Below are 15,342 nucleotides of genomic sequence, written 5' to 3'. Positions count from 1 at the left end.
GCAGTGTCAATATAATGCATTTGTTCTGTCAGGCGGATTCCTTTAGTTTTACACCCTTGTTTTCCACTTAAGTTCTGTGTCGCAGTGTTTGTAAACCATAACAGGAGCTTGTTCTTAGTGTGAAGTTACAAGTTATTACTTTACATTAAAACTCTTAAAAATAATTTAAAGTTAAGGAGGATGTACATCCTACTGGAGATTCTTTACCTGCTCTCCAAGTTAGCCAGATGCTTGAGGAAGAGCATCAACGGGTTGTTTGGTGTACACTGCAAAAACGCACCTGCTACAGTGGGTCTACAGGCCTATGGCACTAAAAATAGCCATGCAGATAGTCCCACTCAGAGTCTGAGCCCTAGAGAGGTAGTTGGTTTCAGAGCCTGAGCTCTAGTGGGAACGTCTACATGGCTATTTTTAATGCTGTAGTACAAGGCTGAGTCTGTAGACCCAGGCTCTGAGACTCACTGCTGTTTTTGTAGTTGTTTTTTGCAGTCTAGACATCCTCTGAGTGGGCCCAATCTAGCAACACTTCCAACAAACTCAATGTTTCAGGCTTGAATCTTTCCAGATAATCTGCCATTGCTTGAAGCAAGGCTTTTAAAGGATGGATTTCAGAGTAGCAGCCGTGTTAGTCTGTATTCGCAAAAAAGAAAAGGAGTACTTGTGGCACCTTAGAGACTAACAAATTTATTTGAGCATAAACTTCCGATGAAGTGAGCTGTAGCTCACGAAAGCTTATGCTCAAATAAATTTGTTAGCCTCTAAGGTGCCACAAGTACTCCTTTTCTTTTTTAAAGGATGGATTGGCGATGATCCATGCAACACTTTCGTTTCCTGAGAGCTGTAATACTAATCTAGGGTTTTGGGCTATCCAGTGGTCCCATCTGGCATTAAACTCTTAATATTTTAGAGACAATTTACATTATTGATGATATAATCTTATTGCCCTGGGCAACATAGTGGCTAGAACAGAGGACTGGGACCCAGGAGACCTGGGTTTAATATCTGTCTCTGTGACTGGGTAACTTTGAGCAAGATACTTCTCTTCCCTGTGACTCAGTTTCCTTGTTTGTAAAATGACATTAATGATACCTCTCTTTGTAGAGCAATTAGAAATCAGACAATGAAAAGTGCTGTCTAAGAAGAGCTAAGTATTATTAGGGGATTGGATTGGGGGCAAGAGCATTGTTTAATAATTGAGCATAGGTGAAACAAAGGGTAGAGTCAGGAGTTCATTTCTCAGCTAGGCCAAAGATTTCCTTTGTAAACTTGCTCTTAATCTCTCTATTCCTCAGTTTTGCAATATTATAACAGGGATAATATTCCTGCCCTATAGTGATATTTTTGAACTTAATTCATTACTGGTTGAAAATGTTTTGTGATGCTTTATTGGAAGACTATAGAAGTATTATTTATTAACATTTTCATAAACAATCTTGCTCAAATAAAACTTTTAATCTTCCAAGTGTTTATAGTGGAATTATCAGTTTAAGTAGGCTAGTGGTTATCTGTAAACTTCAAGATTTTCATATACATGCAGGTGGAACGTCATTATTTGAAACTGATATAGTTTAGACTGAGAAAGGTTTACAGTACATATTAAGAAAACAGCACTTATCTAAAAGTCTGCTAATCTTTCTTGCTGTTATTCCAAGAAAATAGTAGCATCACCAGAAATATTATCTCGGATATTTACAAAACATTCTGGAACACTAGAGAAAATCTGGTGTGACTTTTATTTCAGTTATAAAGCAATAACCTTTACGTATCAGTGTTACTTCTGGTTGTGATATTTTCAAAGTCCATAGTGCTGTACCCATACAAAAAGGTTCTTTATCAGAAATCACTGTGGTTAACAGTTTTCCAAGTTAAGACTGTAAGAGCGAATTTACACCCAGTTTTATACTGATTTAATTGTATTGGTTTAGAAATAAGCTACCCTGGCATAAGCGCTTATATACCAGTATAACTGACCACACTAGGGAATTGCACTAATTTAGCTATATGTTGCTAAACTAATACAGTGAAATCAGTCCAAAAACTGGAGTCGATCATACTTTAGGGCAGTGGTCACCAACCCGTCAATCATGATAAACTGGTCGATCCTGGAGCCTCAGTCAGTCGATCGCAATCTCCAGGCCGCTAAAAGTCTGGTGGCGTAGCGGTGCTCAGGCAGGCTGCTTGCCTGCCCTGGCCCCAGGCTGCTCTCGGAAGCGTCTGGCTGCTGGTATGTCTCTGCGGCCCCGGGGGGGGGAAGGTGGCTCCACACACTACCCCCAGCACCGTCCCACAGCTCCCATTGGCCGGGAAGCAGAGGCAGCACTTGTGGGCGTGGGCAGTGCGTGGGAACCTGCTTCTCCCCCCTGGGCTGCAGAGATGTGCCAGCAGCCAGCCCTTTCCAGGAGCACAGTGGTAAGCCCACTGCACTGCCTACAGGGTGCTACTTGTGATAAGTGCCTCCCAGCCGGAGCCTGCACTCGCAACCCCTTCTGCCCCAGCCTGAAGCCCCCTTCTGCACCAGACTCCCTCCCAGAGCTCGCAGCCCTCACCCCCTCCTGCACCCCAAAATTTTTCCCCAGCCTGGAGCCCCCTCCTGCATCCAAACTCTCTCCCAGAGCTTGCACCCCCTCACTCCTGCGCCCCAACTCCCTGCCACAGGCTCAGCCAATGCACACCCTACAGTTGAGAATGTTATACTGATTATAGATCAAAAATCTTTCAGGGATTGTCACAAAACCACAAATTACACTAATAAAAAGTAAAACTCATGAAATGTCCAGTGGATTCTATGGAATTAGGTGCAGTGTGACCATGTGACCCCTACACCCAAACTCCCTCACAGATCTTGTACCCCTCACTCCTGCATCCCAACCCTTTGCCCCAGGCTCGGGCCAGAGCCTCCTCCCACACACCGAACCCCTCTGCCCCAACCCAGAGCTTGCACCCCTGCCCTAGCCCAGTGAAAGTGAGTGAGAGTCGGGTAGAGCAAGTAATGGAGCCGGGGGGGAATAGAGTGAGTGGGGTGGGGTCGGGGTAGATCCTGCATTGATTTTAAATTCAAAAAGTGATCTTGTGCATAAAAAGGTTGGACACCACTGCTTTTGGGCAATGCACTTGGAGAAATATAAAACACATCTGACTATAGTAACAAAATTATTTAAACAGTGCTTAATAGTAAATAGCACTTGGCTTAAAAAAATGTTTTTTCTTCAGGATCTACTGGAAGCGCATTGTTTCTAGTTGCATTTTCTGCTAGATATGGTTCTCTAATAAAAGCTGATTATGAATTAGTGTTAACATAATGTGTTTTTCTGCAGAACAACAGTACTTTGAAGTGGAAAAGCGTCTGGCGCAAAGTCAGGAGAGACTTGTAAACGAGACACAGGAATGTCAGACTCTCCGTCAGGAGCTAAACAAACTTAGTATGTATAACTACACATCGATTAGCAGATTGGAAAGTTTTTTTTCTGCTTATAATAATTAAATCTTTTGAACTTATTTTGAAATGCTTAAAAATCTAAATAAGAAAGAAAAATCCGTGAACCAAGCTTCTTTCATTTCATAGAAGTTAATTGATATTTTTGGTTCAAGTCCCTGCTTTCTACAGGCTTTTAGTCTGTTTTACTGGAATAAACATCTTAATTACCACCTACTCAAGGAACTAAGGGTTAGATTCTACAAACCGATGTGTGCAATGCGCACGCATTCCCATAAGGGTCAGGTTGCAGGATCAGGCCTGAGACACTGATATGTTAGTGGCTTCTCTGATACTCCTTCCTCTGAGTATTGTTTCCAGAAAGCATACGAGTAGGGATAAAACTACTTTTGTTTTTAATCACAAGAGTACCAATTTGGTCAATGGCTTGGATGTTGGATTTTTAATTTTGGGAAAATTTTTCTCTTCTCAGTTTTATATTATTCTAAAGCAGGAATATGAATTTTACCAACTGGATATAACTAATGCACATGTTCTGTTAATACCAAAAAGTTTCCCTAATTTTCCCTCCTTGTCTGTCTCCCTCCACAGATGAGCAGTTGAAATCATTGAATGAGAAAAACAAAGAACTTGAAGTGGCTCATGATCGCAATGCAGCCATCCAGGTATAGGAATCACTGAGCATGCAAATGTAGCAATAGATAGTTGAAAGGCTTTAGAATTTAGGGTGCATGTTTTGTTTAGAGTCTTGACAATCAAAAACTAGATCTGATCCATTCTTCAGGTGGATAGCTTGGTGCAAATAATGCCTTGTCTATTCAGGAAAGTTGTGCTCTTCAAGTCCCAGTGCAAGCTCCAGTGTGGACACTCTTATTTCTGATTTAAGAGTGACTTATTTTAGCATATCTTAAACGTGTTCCCAACCAAATTGAATTAAACCTCAGAAGTCTTTAACGAAATAAGTTTCTGCACAGGGGGTTTCACCAGTTTAACAAAATTGGTTTCAAATTAATATTCTGGGTTCAATCAGTACAACTGTCTTGTGTAGACCAGCCCATGCTATTGATGGGTTTCTTCGCAATTTCTTTTTTCCCCACTGGCCCTTTGATTAGTCTGTGGTTAATAGCATGTGGTCTAATTTGTTCACCAAATAAAACTAATTCAGAGAACTAGTGTTGTGACTAGAGTACCTTTTGCTGATACCACAGTTCTGGTTCTAGGATTTATCCTTAGGCACATTCAGAACAAGTTTTATTTGTGAGTTTGGAAATCCATTCGGACTCTGAGCCGTTTCTTCTGCTTTTCTAACAAAGAAGGGCTGTCTCTATGCTTACTGGAGTCCAGAGGAAATCTTTCTGTCTTGCACCTGTGAGGAAATCTCTATAGCAGTTTAGTAGCAAAAGTAGGAGTAAGAAAACATCGCTGTTCAATAAACAATTCTCCTAGAGTGGCTGATATTTCTGTTCTTTTTTGTTCTTTTTTTCTTGGACATGTACTCTTTTGGAGTACTCACAATTTACGTTTAAAGGTAAAGAAGGTGATATCTTGTATCATCTCAGATTGAGATTACATTTAATAAACTAATCAGGACTATGGGATGAAAACTCCAAGAAAACTTCAGGGTGTTGCAAGAAGTGATGCTGGTTCTTCCCTCTGTGTCAGAACTGAATAGATGCCCAGCACGGTAGTGGAAATCAAAGACGGACACAAGATTCCAGTTTGTTTCAGTAACTGAAAACTTGCTTGAGCAGCTAAACACCTTCCTGTGTACTATATAGTAGGATTGTTTTCACACATGTATTAAAAATGGTTAGGATGATAACCTCTGTTTACTACAGCATTTTCCCTGTATGATAGTAAGTTTAAAGAATGACCATGACTCTTAACATAAAACTGGTACTTTTTTTTTTAATTGAAGATTCAGCTTACTAGAGCAAAAGAAGAATTGGAAGGTGAAAAGAGAGATTTGGTTCGAACGAGTGAGAGACGCTCTCAAGAAATTGAACACTTAAATGGTATGACCAGTAAATATGCTAAAATCATAACTGAATTTACACCTGTTTTGGGAGTCAGACTTAAACCTAAACTCAATAATGGTTCATTATCCAAATTTATATGGGTAACTCCCATTAATAGATCAGTAAGGAACAGGAGTCAGATTGGTAGAGGAAAGTGGTGGGGAAAATGTAAGTGCAAGTCAGGAAAAGCCCAGCAGCATGCTAGGTGATATTTAATTGTACGGAGACACATATTGACAATTGCTAACAGTCTTCTCATAAACTGGTAGCCTTCATTTCTAAGGTACTAAATCTGATTTATTTACAGTAATAACTGATACTGTTTTGAATGTTTGACATCTTACATTGTCTCTGATTTTCCTAGAGGATGTTAAACGTCTAAATGAGAAACTTACGGAAGCAAACACAGCAAAAGTGGAGCTACAATTAAAGCTGGATGAGCTTCAAACATCGGATGTCTCGGTGAAGGTAAGTGGTCTTTTACATGGATTACTCTTGTCAGTAGTGAGAGTTCCAGTGACTTACATTGTAAAGACATTAATTAAGTAGGTATCAATAATAAGATAACCACATGTGGTATAAAAATGGGTCTTCTTTCAAAGGACGCAGGCAAACGTCTTTGTCATAGCAGGAAAATGTCATTTGTAACCTTCCAATAGGCTTAAACTGTTGAATTTTCTGTAATTCATACAGACTGGTCTTACTCTAGGGCTGCCAATATCCATGAAATCAACTTTCTAGACTTCATTCCTGGTTATAGTGATAATGCTCTAGTGACTGATCCAATCTGTATTCATTTTCTTACGGAAACAATAGTCCTACACAATTCTAAATTAACTTCCAAAGGCGGTGCTAGGAAGTTTGACCTTAGTCAAATGACCGTAGTCATTTATCTTGCTAATATATATTCCTTACTCATCCCATTGATAACCTTATGATCTTAATCTTAGAAGGTCCCTTATCTTTTATTTGGACCAGACTAGAGTCCTCATAACATACATCCAGTTTCATATGAAATAAAAAAACTGGAACAGTCAGTTAAATAGACACCCACGAGAGCCATGTCAAAATACTATTTGTCTGCATTTCATGTTGCTTCTCTTTAGTAGTTCAAGGTTCTGTTAACTTACGTTTGTGCAGTGCTACATTGGCATCTGTATCAGTTCCCTTCCACGAGATTTGTAGGGAATTCATATGGAGTTTCCTAGATATTTCTGGAAAACATCATTCCTTGTATATCCCTAGCTAGCACAATGCAGCTTTTTGTTCCATTCTAGTAGTTGGAACACTTACAGAGGTTTGAATATGCTACTACTTGCAAGTAAATGGGCTTTGTCTTTTAGCACAGACAGTTGTGTTTCTAGGTCAAGAGGTCCTTGGTTCAGTCTCCAGGGACTGTTACACATGGATTCAGCCAAATGGCATGAATCTGTATTTGGCTTACTGAAGTTATGAAACGTGAGTGTCTTCCTCACTCTTCCTCAGTATCATTTTGTCTCTGAGTGTTTCTGTTTGAGGCAATGTAGCCTTCATATAGTCAAACAAGTAAGCAAACTACTGCTATTTTGTTACGACTATGGTATTGGCACATTGACCCTTTTGATACTTTGAGGCTTATATGTGATGTTTAACCTAGTCTCTCCTTAGACATCTTCATCAAGCTTTTAAGTCTCCAGAAGTGGGGATTTGTTATGGCACTGTATTTTAATTTTCTTTTTCCACGTCTGTAATTCCTGTTTTTTAAAGGCTGGGTCATATCTTTTTTTGTTTGTGTCAAGCATAGCACAATGGGGTCCCAAGGCTAATTATGGCCTTTGACCCCTATTGAAACTTAAATGGTAAATAATGTTACAATAGTTGTTCCATGATGATGGACACATTTTTTGCCTTTAATGTGCTTTCTATCTTGTACCTGAAAAGGAGGGGCAGGTTTATGCTACCTATTGAAGAGACAGGTTAACAGTCTTAGAATTCCAATGCCAGAGTTATTATTCTTATTCATAAAATGATAGCAAGGATCGAGGAGTAGGCATATGTCGTACCTGAATTGTTTCCTGGAGCCTGAAGACCGGAAAAAGAAGACCATTCTAACTTGGTGAGACTCATGGATGCATGGCTATGCATGGGTTCATCATTAGCTCCAAACTTGAGCTAGCCGCTAACACACACACACGCGTAATTTGTGAAGAAGTATTGCACAGAAAGTAGTCTTGTTACAAGTGCTAATTTATTTAGTTTTACCATGCTGTCTTTCACTATTTTATTTTTAGTATCGTGAGAAAAGGTTGGAGCAAGAAAAGGAATTATTGCAGAATCAAAACACTTGGCTGCACACTGAGTTGAAAGCCAAAACAGATGAACTCCTGCTTATTGCCAGGGAAAAGGGAAATGAAATCCTGGAGCTTAAATGTAGTCTGGAGAACAAGAAAGAAGAGGTAAAGTAGTAAATAATAAAAATATTTTTTCTAAGTAATTTTAAAAAAGAAAACAAAATTTAGTCAAGTTACGGTAACAATTATCTGGAGTCTATACCCCTTAACTACTTGAGTGAGGAATTTTTATAGCACTGACACTCTTCACTATGGATTGACTTCCATGTAAAGGGGAAATTTAATGTACATTCTCGAAGTTTTGGGTGATATGTTTTAAGGTAGGGAATTGTGCTTTTTTTCCATTATGTGCTTTGGTCACTTATAGTTTGCAGGGAATGAATATATTGGTATGGACATCGAAAGTAAGGTAAAGCAATGAAAGATTATTTTTGTAAGATTAGTGATGATAAATTAGAAGTAGCTGAAAGTACAAGGTGTAATACAACAGTGCTAGTGAAAATATACAGAAATACAATTTGTTGCTTAAAAGAATGTTTGGTTTTTTAAATACACCTCTTCCCCGATATAACGCCACACGATATAACGCGGGTTTGCATACAACACAGTAAAGCTCTGACGCCGCTCTGAGCAGCGTGTTAAGGGTGCTGGGCTGGGCCGGGGCTGAGGGGTTGGATAAGGGGCAGAGGGTTTCGGGGCAGTCAGGGGCTCCCCCTTGCCAGGGTCTGGGAGGCAGGAGCTGTGTGTGTGTGGCGGGGGCGCAATCCCAGAGTGGCCCGGGGGAATAGCGGGGGGCTGGGAGCCGCCCACTTCGCTTCCCTTGCCCCAGCCGTGTTGCTTGGGGGAAGGGATTCCCCACTACACTCACTGGCAGCAGCGGAAGCAGAGCATCCCAGCCCCAGCCTGCTCCACTCTGCCAGCTCCCAGCTGCGGTGTTTAATATCTGTTGTTCACACAGGTTTCCAGAATGGAGGAGCAGGTAAACAGCTTAAAATTATCAAATGAAAATTTACAGAAACATGTGGAAGATCTTTTGACTAAATTGAAGGAGGTAAGAAAACCTTTTCTAAACTGTAATCTAGTGTGGCAGCATTTAAGATAGCTTCAGTATTTTAACTAGAAAAATTAAATACAGTACTACCCTAATCTGCCCCACTGTACTAAGGTATTGTTGGGATTGCCAATCTATAGAGGGGAGAGAGTTTACATTGCAGGCTGCAGTGTCCAGGCAAAGCAGGAAGGACTCCGTTAGGGGGAGAGTATTAGTTTTAACTTACTACTCTCTTTCTTATTAAACAACTTTGAGCAAAGGTGGGTGGGAGGAGAATAGAAGTTTAAGAAAGCGTTTACTTAGGGCCAACAGCTTCCAGCTTCCAACTTTTACAAAAGTTGCATATAATTTTTTTTTTAATTAATATTCTCCTGTAATATTTGCCACTCAAATGTTGCAGTTTTTTGGAAGTGTATGAAAGCCTAAAAATGAAATTGACTGGCATATTTTCATTCTCCATGCTGACAGAAGTGCAAAGAGTAAAACTGGAAAAGTAACGTAGAACAAACTAGATCTCTTGATTCTTTTGTAATAAGCCAATAGCGCATATGATTGAAACATTGATAAAGAAATGTAAAAGTGTTCTTTTAATGTTTTGTGCCTCAGCCTGAATTTTGCTTTTTCATTTGTATGTATCATTTATGAGGAATCATGTTTTCTCAAATGTAAATTAAAATTGGCTGGTTCTGGAAAAAAGTCAAACTTCTGATGGGGGGGAAAAATCTCATTCAGTAACTTGCTCTTTTCCACATTATTTGGTCTGTACCACTGTATATCTGAGGAAACATTTTTGTTTTTGAACTTCTATGTATTCTAACAGCCATAGTATAATTCTTAAACTTATAAAAACCTCACTTTGAACATAAGAACGGCCATGCTGAATCAGACAAATGGTCCATCTATCCCAGTATCCTGTCTTCCGACAGTGACCAGTGCCAGTTCTCCGGAGGAAATGAACAGAACCGGGCAATTATTGAGTGATCCGTCCCCTGTTGTCCAGTCCTTGTTTCTGGCAGTCAGAGGTTTAGGGAAACCCAGAATGTGGGGTTGCACTGCTGACCATCTTGGCCAAGAGCCATTGATGGACCTATCTTCCATCAATTTATCTACATTTTTTTTATTAATACAGTTATACTTTTGGCCTTCACAACATCCTCTGGCAACAAGTTCTGTAGGCTGACTGTGCATTGTGTGAATACCTACATGTGTTTTTAAAACGTGCTGCTTATTAATTTCATTGGGTGACCTTTGGTTCCTGTGTTATGTCCTTATTTACTTTCTCCACACCATTCATGATTTTATAGACTTCTATCATATCCCCCCAGTCATTGTTGCTTCTCTAAGATGAACAGTCCATCTTTTTAATCTCTCCTCATGTGGAAGTTGTTCCATCCCCTTAATTGTTCTTGTTGCCCTTCTCTGTACCTTTTCCTGTTCTAATGTATCTTTCTTGAAATGGGACAACCAGAACAGTATTCAAGTTGTAGGCCGTGAATTTATATGTGGCCTTATATTTTCTGCTTTTCTTTTATTCCTTTCCTAATGGTTCCTGCTGTTCCTTTAGCTTTTTTGACTGTTGCTGCACATTGAGAAGATATTGTCCGAGAACTAGCCACAATGACTCTAAGATCTTTCTTGAGCGGCAGTAACTAATTTAGAATCCATCATTTTGTATGTATAATTGGGATTATGTTTGCATTAGTTCGCATTTACCAACACTGAATTTTGTTTGCCATTTTGTTGTCCCATCACCCAGTTTCGTGAGATTCCTTTGTAACTCTTTGTCATCAGCTTTAGACTTAGCTATCTTGAGTAATTTAATATTGTCTGCAAACTTTGCCACCTCACTGGCTTGCAATTCAATTGAAATAGAACCAGTGCTATGAATTCATGGTTTTTTTTAATTCATCAGGCAAAAGAACAGCAAGCTGGTATGGAAGAAAGATTCCATAATGAACTAAATGCCCACATGAAGTTATCTAACTTGTACAAGGTAAGTTTGGGGATGTTGGATATATTCATATTAGAATTATATGGAAGTAGGTCCAGGGTTTGGAGTGTGGTACAGGTCAGGCTATTTTCCCAGAGCTATATTTCTGTCTATATAAAGTGTTAATGTGAGATGGGAGGATGGTTCTCTTCCATAATCCTCCAAAGTCCTGTTTAGTTTCTTCTGGCCAATAGGATAGTGACTTTTATCACATGCATTTTCACTAAAAGGAACAGATCTTTCAAAAACTTCATAGACAGCATTAGGACACTATGCATAGATTTGCTCTGACATGTTGAAAGAAGGATATGGCAGAATAAGCTTGGGTTGGACAGTTGATGTGGCCAAATGCCTGAAATGACCCTAACTTTGTAGGTGGTGGTAATGATGGTGTTATATGTCACACTGCATTTAAAATCTTACATTGCTCAGCTCAAATCTGCTATTTGACTTCATTCTACAGATTAAATAACTGCATTTAAAATAATAGAGGAAGTATCTTACCTACTGTATGGAATTTTCCTGTATCGTAAATGTGTTAATCCTGATACAGGGCAGTGCTCACTAATCAATGATCTTAATCAATGCCTGTGCAACCTATTTTTTAGTCCTGCAATAGTCTTGTTTATGGCTCCTAAAAGTCCACTGAAATTAATAGTGCCACGTATTAATGTTATAGTTGGGAAGTGAGCAAGCTGGTGCTGTATTAGCCTGGAATAGTTCAGTACTAGGCTGAAAAGCTATCACAGTCCAGGATTTAAAGTTTTACCTACGTAAAATTGAATGTGATAGAAATTAGTGTCTTACAAAAACATTCAACTAGAATTGCAATGTGATAAATGTGAGCTGAAATACCTGCAGATAATAGTAGAGTTACCAATAACTTTTTTGTAATCTACTGGACTACCATCCTACACATGTAATTAGTCAAGGAGCTGACTGAGGAGGTATCTGATCCATTAGCGATTATCTTCAAAAAGTCATGAAAGTTGGGAGAGATTCCAGAGGACTGGAAAGGGGCAAATATAGTGTCAATCTATAAAAAGGGAAATAATGTCAACCCTGAGGAATTACAGACCAGTCAGTTTAACTTCAGTACCTGGAATGATAATGGAGCAAATAATTAAGCAATTAATTTCCAAACATCTAGAGGATAATAAGGTGATAAGTAAAGTCAACATGGATTTGTCAAGAACAAATTGTGTCAAACCAACCTAATAGCTTTCTTTGACAGGGTAACAAGCCTTGTGGATGGGGGAAAAAGGGTCCTCAACTGTTGCCAAATACAAACATCATTCTGGGATGTATTAGCAGGAGTGTTGTATTCAAGACATGAGAAGTAATTCTTCCACTCTACTCCACAGTGATTAGGCCTCAACTAGAGTATCATGTCCAGTTCTGGGTGCCACATTTCAGGAAAGATGTAGTTTGTTTAGTGTAGAGAAGAGACAACTGAGAGGGGACATAAGTTTTCAAGTTCATAAAAGGTGGTTACAATGAGGAGGGAAAAAATGTATTCTCTTTAACCCCTGAGGATAGGACAAGAAGCAATGGGCTTAAACTGCCCTTGCTTCAATTTAGATTGGATATTAGGAAAAGCTTCCTAACTATCAGGGTGGTTAAGCACTGGAATAAATTGTCTAGGGAGATTGTGGAATCTCCATCATTGGAGATTTTTAAGAGCAGGTTAGACAAATACCTGTCAGGGATTATCTAAATAATAAGTCCTGCCATGAGTGCAGGGGGACTGGACTAAATGACCTCTCAAGGTCTCTTCCAGTCCTATGATTCTCTGAATTATATGTATGTGTATGTATATTTATATTTAATAATATATAAATAGAAGTTTGCTGCTATTTTTAAGTATGAAAAAATAAATATTTGCTTAACAAGGTTTATTATGCATGAGGTTTTTATGAAAACAAATTTTGTTTACAAGAAAAATCTACAAAAAATTTAACTGGCCTCTAATTTTCATGTCAGAGTTTTTCAGTGTCCGTCTTATATAGGGCCTGATTTGCAGAGTTGCTGAGCATCCACAATGTTTATAGACTTCAACATGAATTGTGTTTTCTCGTCATCTCTGAAAATTAGATCCTAGCAGTCTAAATCTGGGCACGCAAAATTAGAGGCGAGTTCTAGAGAGGTGTGGGCCTTAACTTCTTTCTGCTTCATTTGCTCTCCCTTTTAAAATGGAGGATAATGTCTTTTCACAGGAGTGTTTCAAAGCAGTAATTCTATTGTTTGTACAGCAAATCACACTGAGATCCTCAAAAGAAGGAGATATTCAAGTGAAAAGTATAGTATAAATACTAACTTGCCAAAAGCATTTATATCTAAGAACGAAATCTCATACTTTAGAAAAAGTTTATAAATTTGATTTTTTTATAGAAAGCCGGGCCCCTAAAAATACTGCTGAAATGCAGCTATGCAAACATGTTAAATAACTTTGGTTATGTCAACAACTGACTATTTTCCTCTAAAATGGGGAGTTAGCCCCGAATTTCAAGACCCTTAGTTACAGTATTGTTGGGACTTACACTAAGGGACAACTGTTTCCAATTAGAGTAATACCTTGGTGTGTGTTACATATTTATACCAACATCTTGTTGATTCCTCTGAGGAGCTACCTTCTTTTAACTGTTCAGTAACAAAAGATGAAATAATACACTTGTATTTAGGGTGCTGCGGATGATTCAGAAGCAAAGAGCAATGAGCTGACACGAGCAGTAGAGGAGCTGCACAAACTTTTACAAGAAGCAGGTGAAGGTGAGAAGCTACTTATAAGAACTGCATAGTTTTTAGTGGTTTTGTTTTCTGTTCCTGTTTAAACAGTTTGAGTAAAAACACCCTCAAAACAATGGCAGTTACGAAGGAAATTTTTTCAATATTCATCTTTGGGAAATGTTGTTAAAATGTCATGTTGAATTGTCTTATAATAGTTATTTTATAACTTTAAAAAAATCTTTGTACATTCCTATGATATCTGAATGTACTTGTAGAATTTTCTTAATGTTGTTGGGATTTTGAGAAGATATAAATTCTGCAGAATGTCTTTAAAGAAATTTGACCTGTTTCGTCTTGTCATTCTCATTATTTTAGATTGGCTTGTCCTAATCTTGCTGTTTAATTTTTAGTCCTCTTCTGTATTCAGCAGAACACCAGTTTATGCTTTTCTTTCTAAGCTGAATGATTTAATGTCCTTCTCAGAGGCCATTTAAGAAACCTTTTTAAGATACTTTTGTATACTTCACTCTTTTTAAAGAGAAAAAAAAATTATATGTAATTTTAGCTAACAAAGCAACAGAGGATCATTTGGCTGAGGTGGAGGAGTCTAAAACTGCAATGGAAAAAGAACTGAGAGAGAAGATTAGCAAGTTAGAGAAAGAACTGGAGAATGCTAATGATTTACTTTCCGCTACAAAACGTAAAGGTAGGATAACATTTGAACTTTTTGTAAGTGCCAGATTTTATATATGAAATTATTTTCAAAAAGGGTTTTTGCATTGCAATTTCTAAACCAAATAAATGCACTAAATCTTCATCTTAAAACATATGATAGTATCTTGGGGGGAGGGATAGCTCAGTGGTTTGAGCATTGGCTTGCTAAACCCAGGGTTGTGAGTTCAATCCTTGAGGGGGCCATTTAGGGATTTGGGGCAAAAATTGGGGATTGGTCCTGCTTTGAGCAGGGGGTTGGACTAGATGATCTCCTGAGGTCCCTTCCAACCCTGATATTCTATGATTCTATGATCTAGGGACAATATTATGTAGCAGAGATCAATCTAAATATATCTGCTAAAGTCCAAATACCAGAGAAAACCAGTTACTGTTGTATTTTGTTTTAATTTTATAAAATGTGGAAGGTAGCACTTCTTTTTTTTCTTTCACTCTACTAGAGTGTCGCTTGTAGTTTGGCACAGTTGAGCTCTGCCAGACATTGTATTTCAGGGGCATCCCTGCTATTTAAATTGTTTGTTTACATTTTGTGATTGAAGACTCAAGAGTCTGACAGTGAGATTGTTTGAACACTTATGACTAGATTGAACAAAGCGCTATAGAATATATTATAAAGAACAGTTTTGCACTAGAATTAAGTGAATTTTATTTCTAATTTCTAAGATTTTAGAACCACATGGAATTTTTTCCTAGTCTGTTATTTTTGAGAAGGTTCATAACACCTTATTTGTAATTATTGTTGTCTATGTACAGTATGTGTGTTTGTCTTTGAGCATATGTGCATAGTATTTGTGTACTAGAAATAAAATGTAAGCATCTGTGGAGTACTTTCTCTCTATTTTATGTATGGTTTGACATATGTTTTGGGGTTTTAACTTATCCAGGAGCCATACTGTCTGAGGAAGAGCTGACAGCCATGTCTCCTACTGCTGCAGCAGTAGCTAAAGTGGTGAAACCTGGAATGAAGTTAACCGAGGTAGGTGGAGTTAGTTTATTATAAATTGATGACTCAAAATCCATTTATCTATTTGGGCCTTTGACTAAAATCTTTCTTACAACAT

At 38.4% G+C, this 15,342-nt stretch overlaps 1 protein-coding gene across 7 annotated transcripts in view; it reads left to right on the top strand.

The window, feature by feature from the left end:
• TPR (translocated promoter region, nuclear basket protein) overlaps window positions 1-15,342 on the top strand; it is a 72,257-nt gene that overhangs the window by 802 nt on the left and 56,113 nt on the right. For 4 of the 7 annotated variants that reach the window (XR_006273717.1, XM_043490696.1, XM_043490695.1 and 1 more), the window contains exons 2-11: window positions 3,315-3,419; window positions 4,025-4,098; window positions 5,352-5,448; window positions 5,816-5,919; window positions 7,722-7,886; window positions 8,740-8,832; window positions 10,745-10,825; window positions 13,504-13,591; window positions 14,088-14,255; window positions 15,166-15,257. Coding sequence is in view for 6 of the 7 variants with exons in the window: in XM_043490696.1 (XP_043346631.1) it covers window positions 3,315-3,419; window positions 4,025-4,098; window positions 5,352-5,448; window positions 5,816-5,919; window positions 7,722-7,886; window positions 8,740-8,832; window positions 10,745-10,825; window positions 13,504-13,591; window positions 14,088-14,255; window positions 15,166-15,257 (1,067 nt within the window). In the remaining variant the exon portion in view is untranslated. The remainder of the gene's footprint in view (window positions 1-3,314; window positions 3,420-4,024; window positions 4,099-5,351; window positions 5,449-5,815; window positions 5,920-7,721; window positions 7,887-8,739; window positions 8,833-10,744; window positions 10,826-13,503; window positions 13,592-14,087; window positions 14,256-15,165; window positions 15,258-15,342) is intronic. The other 3 variants (XM_038414202.2, XM_038414200.2, XM_043490699.1) reach the window with 1 other exon arrangement.

The sequence above is a fragment of the Dermochelys coriacea genome, chromosome 8, assembly GCF_009764565.3.
Source record: "Dermochelys coriacea isolate rDerCor1 chromosome 8, rDerCor1.pri.v4, whole genome shotgun sequence".
In the NCBI taxonomy this organism is placed as follows: domain Eukaryota; kingdom Metazoa; phylum Chordata; order Testudines; family Dermochelyidae; genus Dermochelys; species Dermochelys coriacea.
This window is presented reverse-complemented; position numbering and strand designations above follow the sequence as displayed.